Source organism: Maylandia zebra, linkage group LG22 (assembly GCF_041146795.1).
Source record: "Maylandia zebra isolate NMK-2024a linkage group LG22, Mzebra_GT3a, whole genome shotgun sequence".
Classification (NCBI taxonomy): domain Eukaryota; kingdom Metazoa; phylum Chordata; class Actinopteri; order Cichliformes; family Cichlidae; genus Maylandia; species Maylandia zebra.
In genome coordinates this window covers 22,499,556-22,508,564 of record NC_135187.1, presented here as the reverse complement: position 1 = coordinate 22,508,564, position 9,009 = coordinate 22,499,556, and the positions used below count along the sequence as shown (strand labels likewise).

Sequence of the window (9,009 nt, the reverse complement as noted above, 5' to 3'; positions counted from 1 at the left end):
CTTGGCAAACTTATCCCCCGTTACGATTGGTGGAAAATGCTGTCGATCATAACCCTTCGGCGTAGCTTTCCTGGCTCTGACAGCTGTCACCGTACGAGGTCAAGGGGAAAGAAGTATGGCTTCGCTGTTCAGAGGGTCTCGATATATATGGTTAAGGTGGAGTAAGCATGTCAACGTTGCCTTCGGTAATGTATTCGCTTATGTTGACGGGTTTTTTTTCCGCATCGTTTCATTCATTTACGAATGTGTGGTCACAGGTAAATTCAGGCGGAATAGTCCTGTTGTACTTGTTAGCTAGCTCGTTAGCCCTCTGAAGAAAGTATGAATACTTAGGTGTTTGCAGTGTGGACGATGTCACCAAGTTGAACATCACTATGCGCAACAAAGACGAGCACACTGAAATAGCAATGGCACGAAAAGCTCATTTTGGACCTCAGTAGGAATATGCGATATGTTGGTTTTAGGTAGTTCATATGAATATTTAATTGCCACTCACAAATCTGCGCTACATAAAAACCACTAGCTTCCATTGCATCACTGTTGCAAACACATACTCTGTTCATCGCTCCTACAGTGCAAACAAGACACGCTAGGTTGTTTCTTATGAATTATCTACAGTGACTATTGATTTAAATGATTTCAGTGTAGTTTAGAAGATAACCCATCAACCTCTTTAAATGGGCTGTAACCCTATTAAATTTCTATAAATCAATTATTCAGATAGATTGATGTACTGTCATGACCCAATTAATTTAATAATTGGTGCACAATTAATAAAATAAATAAAACACAACAACAACAAATCATTCAATAATTTTGTGCAAAAGATTTCTTCACTCCACTTTCTATTATCTGGTTTATGTTTCTGAAGTAAATCCCGTTTTAAAAATGTTTCAGAAGCAAACATGTGCTGTACTGTGTTACACCAGCTGAGTGTGCTACCTTAGAAAGCCATGTATAGCAAGCAATACCTGAGAAAGTAACATCCTGTTATAAGTATTAATCTTTTATTAAAAGTTGCCATTTGCAGTTCAGTTTAATGCACTGTGCTATTATACTAATAAAGCGATGCAATATTGGAATAAAATTCAGTGTGTAAAAAAAAAAAAAAATAAGGTGCTGTCATCTTATACTGCAGAATAAGATGACACTTTTTTCTGTTGTGTAGTACCTTTTGGTTCTATAAAATATATGGTGATTTTGACATGAGGGATTTTAATTGGGGATTTTGGTGCAGTGGTAAATGCATGTTTTTTTCAATATGGACCATAAAGCTGCTTCTTCTTCTTCTTCTTCTTCTTTTGTAGAGCTCTGATTTGTCAGAATGGATATGCCTCTGCATTAGATGTCAGTGTGTCATTAGCACAAAGCTTATTCATTGTTACGTATCCAGTACTTGAAGTTTTGAAGTTTGGTCATTTTAGTCCAGCACTGGAGAATACCCTGTCGTCATTTAAGTATTACAGAGAGATGGGAGAAGTTGGTCTCCTGAGTATGGTGAAGACTTTGCTGAATTTAAGCTTTAGGCCTTTCGTTTGTGCTTTTTCTTCCCTTCCTAATCCTGTTGTTGCAGTCTGGTTGGTCCACTGCCAGAGTTTCCATTGTGTTTTAACCTGTCTGGATCTTGGCTAAGCTAGAAGTGGTTAATAGCCTGACTGGACTGACTGAGATCAGAGATATTTTTAACCACTTTTAATTAGTTAATTTATTTCTGGATAATGTTAGAATTTTACACCAGGTATTAGTCATAGGGAAATGTCTACAGCACTACCTGCAGTAGAAAGCAGTATTGTCTTCATTCAGATTTCGTGATTTTGCTCCTGATTTCAACTAAATCTTGTTTTTACAACAGTATCAACACGATCAATGGCCTCAAAGACACCAGTGGGATTTATTGGTCTGGGAAACATGGGCAGTCCCATGGCTAAAAACCTGTTAAAAAATGGGTATCCTGTCATTGCTACCGATGTCTTTCCTCAGTCTTGCAAGGAGCTGCAGGACACTGGTGCACAGGTAATAAACTCTCAGTAACACATTGCATTTACACATGTAAACACTTATTTGTGCAATAATTTACAGCTTCTCTGTGCGACAGTTGACAGGCTGTCACAAAATCAAGTGGGGTATTTTGTGGTGATGGTTTTCAGGTAGTGGACTCCCCAGCAGACGTTGCAGAGAAAGCAGACCGCATCATCACCATGCTCCCCTCTAGTCCCAATGTCATAGAAGTATACACAGGCCCAAATGGCATCCTCAAGTAAGACATGTTATTGTTGGTGTCTCTGTGATTTCTGTGACATTTATGTATCTTCTCTTTGTATTTTTAAAATCTATAAATGGTAAGTGGAGATTTCATCGTGTTTAAAAAATAGATAGGACTTAGTTTGATTACCATAATCCATGTGTTCATTTATTCTCTCTTACCCGGTGCAGGAAGGTAAAGAAGGGGACCTTGTTAATTGACTCCTCCACGATTGATCCTGCTGTATCTAGAGAAATGGCAGTTGCTGCAGAGAAGAAGGGTGCTGTGTTCATGGATGCCCCAGTGTCAGGAGGTATTGTGTCAAACAAATTATTAGTAAGCAAGCACACCTCAATTGGTGTCTTCGATTCTGTAAAGTCTTTCCCTTGATTTATGTGTTTTTGATTTGCTCATTCTTGACTTGAAATACATAAAGAAAAAAGAGAGACGTTAGTTGGCATTGTGAAAAGTAGAATTAGACAGCTGGTTTATTTATTCAACTGTGCCAACCACGGTATTAGGCCTGTGACCCTTCAACCTCAGTTCTGAACTGTCTCACACTCTTTTGTATATCTAAACTATTGGACCTTTTGGGTTAATGCTCAGACACGGATTGTAATTACTGAGCGGGCCAGCCAGTAGGTGCCCTCTTAAGGCTTTTATTGCAGCTTTTGACCAGGGGTCTTAAAGGCAAGGTTAAGGTTTTAAGTCCTCATTATGTTGGCGCTGTCTACTTGTGACAGCTTCTTGACAGAGCACAGGATCGCCAGTCGTCCTTAATGGGCTGAGCTGCAGTGGAGAATCCCATGTCAGAGCTTTTCATGTTGATGGAACCGTAATGGCGGGTATCCCATGTTAGTGCCTTTCATGTCAGATAAAGAGTCGTAAAGAAGAGAGAAACTGCCCTCACATGGAGGACAGGAGAAGAGGGGGAGAGGAAGATAAGACATGAAGGAGATACATCGCAGTAAAACTGTCCATCTTTCTCAGTCTTTCTGTCTTTGTCTCTTTCTCTCTTTCACATACACAACCACAAAGTTCTTCTGATTCAGGTATGCAGTTAAGGATTTCAACATGCTGACACCCCTGCATGTCAGAGTACGAACTCTGATCACGGTCTGTTTCCTTTTTATTGCACAATCTTTAATTCGTAACCCTGAAACTCCCGCGGTCTCCCATACAAACATAGACTTATCCCATTTTCGGCATGTTTACCAGCTGGCGTCTGCAGCACAGAGCGGCTGCAGTGAGTGAGATCAGAGTCTTAAGCTTGTTACTCTGCCTTAGCACATGTACTGTTTAAACACTATAGACAGTGTTTGTGTGCAGTCCCCTGGCAGCGTTCTTCCTCTCCTGTTCCTTACTAGGCCTCTTTAACTGGCTTGAGGTGACCAATGATTTACTTGCTACCTAGCAGGTCTCTGCAGCTAGACATTCTTTCCTTATATGCACCTGCCCATCCAGTGTCACATTAGACATTCATAAGTCATATCCAGAAATCCAGGTACTGACTTTAGAGCACAGTGCCAGCACATTCTAAGTAGAAAATTGATGAAAAATTAAGTGAAAATTTTTTGATAATAAATTATAATTTTGATCCATTGATTTATGCATTTGGTGAGCATAGTCCCCACCAAGGCAAATGCCATATTCTGCTATTTTAAAAAAGCTATCCAGATCCACATAAAAATGAAAGTGTCCTTCCTTTACTCATACTTAACCTTTCCACAAAGTTTAATAAAACTCAGCCATGTAGTTTTTGAATAAGTGCATTCAATCTCTACAATCTAAGAATTGTTATTTTCCTGCTGTTGTAAATGAGATATATTTGGTCGGAGACATCTATCTCATCTCGGTGGTGTTGCCAAGCCAAACTTGTAAAGACAGGTTGTGAAAGAATGTCCCAGTGACAACTTGGTAACCAATTTCAGAGAGCTTAACAACCCCGCTCACCCCACCCTCCCAACCCCACACCCCTGCTTTGCACACCTCTGGGCAGTTACATGCTCTGTTCCAACCAGGAGATGGCACCCTACCCAAACAGGGCACTGTCATACTTTTTGAGTTAGGTGTGTGTGTGTGTGTGTGTGTGTGTGTGTGTGTGTGTGTGTGTGTGTGTGTGTGTGTGTGTGTGTGTGTGTGTGTGTGTGTGTGTGTGTGTGTGTGTGTGTGAGAGACAGGGGAAAAATGTGGACGGAAGCGCCTTAGTTCTGAGAATAATTATTTAATATTGGTTAAATTGATAGAGTATGCTTAGTAAAAGAAAGATAGTTTGAAATAAAAGTTAAGTGAAAATATGGCATCTGACTTAAAAATCATTCATGTCTTGTGTCAACCTGATAAATGGTATCATTATATTTAATTTAAAGTACTTCTCACAGTTTTCTGTCATTGAGTATCATTTATATCACGCTATCATTTGAACATGTTTGATCCCACTGACTCAAGGCAAAGTGTTATCCAGTCAGAACTGGTTCAGTTTCCCTCTGAGCACACTGAGCAGACTTGCCGTGATCTGCTGTACTGTTAAACTTTTGCAGACACAGCCTGCTCTTTTTGTGGTTTGAGCATTGTTTTTATTTTTAATGTAGAATTTCGTTTGATATAAAATAAATCCCTTTTCTGTGCTGTGTGAGGTGGTGTTTTTTACACAGAAATGTGTGTTTGTATGTTGTGTGCGTCACTAGAGGTTTGGCAGGCAGGCGTGGGATCTGAATTGCACAGTCATAACCCTTCTTAAAAAGAGCAGTCAAAAAAACTTTCACTTTCTTCTCATGGGCATCCTGCTGGCTTCCATTCTTGCACATTGACCAACATCTTGGCTTTAGCCCTGCACTAGCCAGCTGTGCAGTGCCACAGCCAGATGTGTTCTGGTACACGCACACACATACGTGGACACACACACACAGTGTGTGTTCAAATGTTCTTATCTGCACTCTGAACATCTTTTTTTATCCAGACACAATTATATTAACTTAGATTGTGGTTCTTTATGCATGCTGATGTTTGCTTGTGCACACACAACACACGTCTGTCACTGTCTGGAGTCATTAAAAGCATCCACATGCAAAGTTGTCCCACAACAAAACAAGCTCTGATGTCACAGGCCAAGGGTGTTGGCACAGCGATGGCAAAAATAGGAGGTCTGGCTGACAAGCGGTGGGTCGTTAGCAGTAATTACCCAGAATGCCTGTGTTTGTGTCTGTGTGCCCATGGTGGGCTGCCACATAGCTAACGGACGATGGCTTTAAAAAGGCCCTAAAAACCTTTCATTGTGTTTTTCCCATTGCTGGGAAAGTCAGCTGTCGGTGCAAATGAAAGCAAGAGGCAGCCTAGCTGCTGTGGGACTGTAGGAATTTGGGCTAATGTTGCTTGTTTGCGAGGTCTTATAATTCTCCGCTAACTACCTATTTAGGCTGAGTCTCAACACCACTCTAATCATATCCATACCACATCAATTCAACCTTAGCTTTGCAGTGTGTCATTTGCTGACAGTTTGAACGTCATCCTTCAGCTTGTAGGAGCTTGTTCAAGCCAAGGCTGGCGCTAGTTTGTCCATCAGTCAACACTTCCAGTCCACTAGATCTTCTTCCAAAAAAATCAACTTTGACTACGGTTTAAACTGATATGCACAAATAATAAAACAGAAAAAGCAGTATAATTAAGATTATTAGCATTTATTAGTTTACCTTTTCCTGAATACTTTTTAATTGTAAACCAGGAAAGCCTTTTCTCTGGTAATAGTAGTTGGAAAAAGCTTTTCTTGTGCATTTCTTAAGTGAACATAGACCAGAGGCATTACAAATTAAATCTGAACAGTGACTTCCCTTGCTGGTCAGCAGTTAAGTGAGAAGCAGGCAAACTCCAGTGTCTGATGAAGACTGTGTGATAGAGTTCATAGCTCAGGGCAAAAGCTGGCCAATAAACCCTTGTTGTAATTGTAACTGTCAAAATGTAACACTAATTCCTTTGATTACATTTTACCTATTCAAAACTTGATTTTTGGAAGTTTTCAGCTGTGATACTTGAAATAGTCTTCAATATGTCATTGTACTTACAAATCTTAGTTTCTTTAGCCACATTTATCATAAAATATGGACCAAGTTGTTTTTTGCCTCTAGAGATTTGCAGGAAACCACTCACTCGTTCACTCTAGCTCTCAAATGTTACTCACAGTCTGCTGAAGGTGAAATTCTTTGAGATTGTCAGAGGTGGAAAAAGTACAGGCTCTGAAATGTACTCAAAATAAGAAAGTAAAAAGGAGCTCATTTTTCTAACCATTTTTGTACAAAGGAAATTGAACTTTGTGCTATATTAATATAATAATAAAATAATATTAGTAGATGAGAATACAAATCTTATTCAAGTCCAAATTCCAAAACATACTCAGCTTAAATTAGTTATGTAGAACATAAGCACTGAAAGATCATTTTAAAATCTAACTATTTTCTGTAGCCTACTTTGTAGTGGGGGACTTTGCCTCCACAGCTAAACAGTAAAATGAGTACAGTCAGGGGTTACAGTGGGATCCAGCAGGTGGGTGAACACTAAGATCTGTGTAGTGTCTCAGCATAGGGAAAAAAATCACAGCTCCCAATAACTTCCATTGTGAGCTTTAGTAGATTTTCTTACTGTGCAGGCTGTGATCAGCTGACCTGCTGCTCTTTGTAGATTTACGCAACTGAATTCAACAATATGTCAGCAATTTCACAGCTGTCTTGGCTGTTGTCCATCCCTTACACTGGCGCTATGCTGTTTATACTGCCTTTATACTAGAAGGTATACAATTGGTACAAAGTCTAAATTCAGTGAATAAATGTAAGCATCATCAGCTTAAATGCAAATTCATCTCTGCTACACTTGATGCAACCTAAACCTGACCATGAGCACCACAGCCACTGTGCACTAGTCCAACACAGTGCTTTACTGCGAATTCACCACACTACATATCATATACAAATTCAATATGTGAGTAAAATTATGACATTACATGCAAGCTTTAAATTTTTAGTTTATCAAGTGTCACTGAGCAGTCCTTAGCTTTAAATCCTGTCCTGCCCTGTCCTGTCTGTCTTCCTACATTTTTCTCCATCTCTGAGTGAAGTTAGCTTTCTCCCTGGAAAATACAACAGCTGTACCTACAACTGCTCACAAACAGTTTGTGTGTTTGCTAATGTTTTTTGAGCTGATAGAAATGTTGCATTTGAAATTGCCTGACACTTACGACATTACCACACCTTACGAACTCCTGCACTCCTTCCAGTCCAGTTAAACCCTATAGATGATTCTGCTGAACCTTAAGTAATGAGTTTGGGTTTTTTTGAAAATGTAAGGAGTAGAAAGTACATATATAAAATGTAAGGAGTAAACATAAGTTATCCAAAAAATAAATACTGGAGTACAAATACCTGAATACTCTACTTACATAAAGTAACAGAGTATTTGTGCTTTGGTTCTTCTAACATAGAAGCTAACATAGATTTGTAATCACTCTGCACCATTTCACTGTTGTGTTGCCTTACTACAGCACAGCTTTCAAAGCTTACACTATATATCTGTATTTTCTGTCTTTGTTGAATAGTTTTTAAAGCGTTTTACACTATATATTTATGCATGTATATTTAGTGCTGTATTTTTACAGATATTTCACTCTGGTATTTTGGAAAAACTGGCAAAAATCTAGAAATGCGACATAGTGTGATAGGTAGAACAGTAATAGGGTAGCACTTGTGTGTCTCATTAAAACCCAGTCTAAATGTTTTCGTGAAACCTAATCCAGTCTGGGAATAGAATTATTTAAGAAGATGAGCCTGAAGGTTGGTGGGGACTCTAAGACTGAGTTAAGGAATCAGGTTGGACAGGCAGGGGGTGGTGCTGTCGCAGTCTGTCACGGCTAACCAGTACTAGAGAGTGGCCATCGTCCAAAGACTAGATTAGCATAACAAGCGACTTGCTGACAGGCCCTGGTGACATGGAGGGGGAGTGAGGGAGTGTGTAGGGTGGTAAAGTGACCAGGCAGGGTGATGATGACGATGATGGAGCGGTGGTGATGTGGGGGTTCTAGCCTATGCTCCAGATGGAGGTGGACCCATAGCAGCTGGGAGACTGGTTCTCACAACTCTGCCCCTGTGTCATCTGCTGTGGACGTGAGCGTGCAGACAAATAGTCAGCTGGTCTATACGTCATACAAAAAGTCTCTGTCCATCAAACGTAGCCCAAACGTCACACTGCATGACACTCATCTACACGTGAATTAACATTTTGTCTGTAGAAAAGCGCGTGTGTGTGTGTGTGTGTGTGTGTGTGTGTGTGTGTGTGTGTGTGTGTGTGTGTGTCTGCCTGCTAACAGCCTAATTGAGGATCATTATTAACTCGGTCTATCCTAGATGAGTCTCATTGGGCCGGGCAAAGGATTGATTGTGGCTCTCTCTTGCTTGCTCTATTCTGTCACTTACAATTGACCAGGTACTCCCCTCTGGAAAAGATCAGTTACTGATGATGATGATGATGATGATGATGATGATGATGATAATAATGGTGATGATCATGATGAGGCCTGACCTGATGGTAAGTGGACAGGCACTGCAAACCAAATTCTCAAGACTGTCGTAACTTTACATGCAACAATTTTGTTCTCTCAAATTTTTTCCCCCCAAACCCAAACTTTTTGCAGTCGCCTGCTCACACGAGGTTCTCACAGAGTATATGTGTGCAGGAGTCAGTTCTCATGGGGCTGTGCTCGTTAAGTGGAGCTGATAAAGTGTCTG

General features: G+C 40.1%; 1 protein-coding gene across 1 annotated transcript in view; it reads left to right on the top strand.

Annotated features, from left to right (window-relative positions):
• The first annotated feature begins 36 nt into the window (after positions 1 to 36).
• hibadha (3-hydroxyisobutyrate dehydrogenase a) overlaps positions 37 to 9,009 on the top strand; it is a 22,843-nt gene continuing 13,870 nt past the window's right edge. The window contains exons 1-4 of the mRNA XM_012918209.2: positions 37 to 185; positions 1,853 to 2,013; positions 2,148 to 2,257; positions 2,434 to 2,555. Coding sequence (XP_012773663.1) covers positions 116 to 185; positions 1,853 to 2,013; positions 2,148 to 2,257; positions 2,434 to 2,555 — 463 coding nt within the window. The 5' untranslated portion in view covers positions 37 to 115. The remainder of the gene's footprint in view (positions 186 to 1,852; positions 2,014 to 2,147; positions 2,258 to 2,433; positions 2,556 to 9,009) is intronic.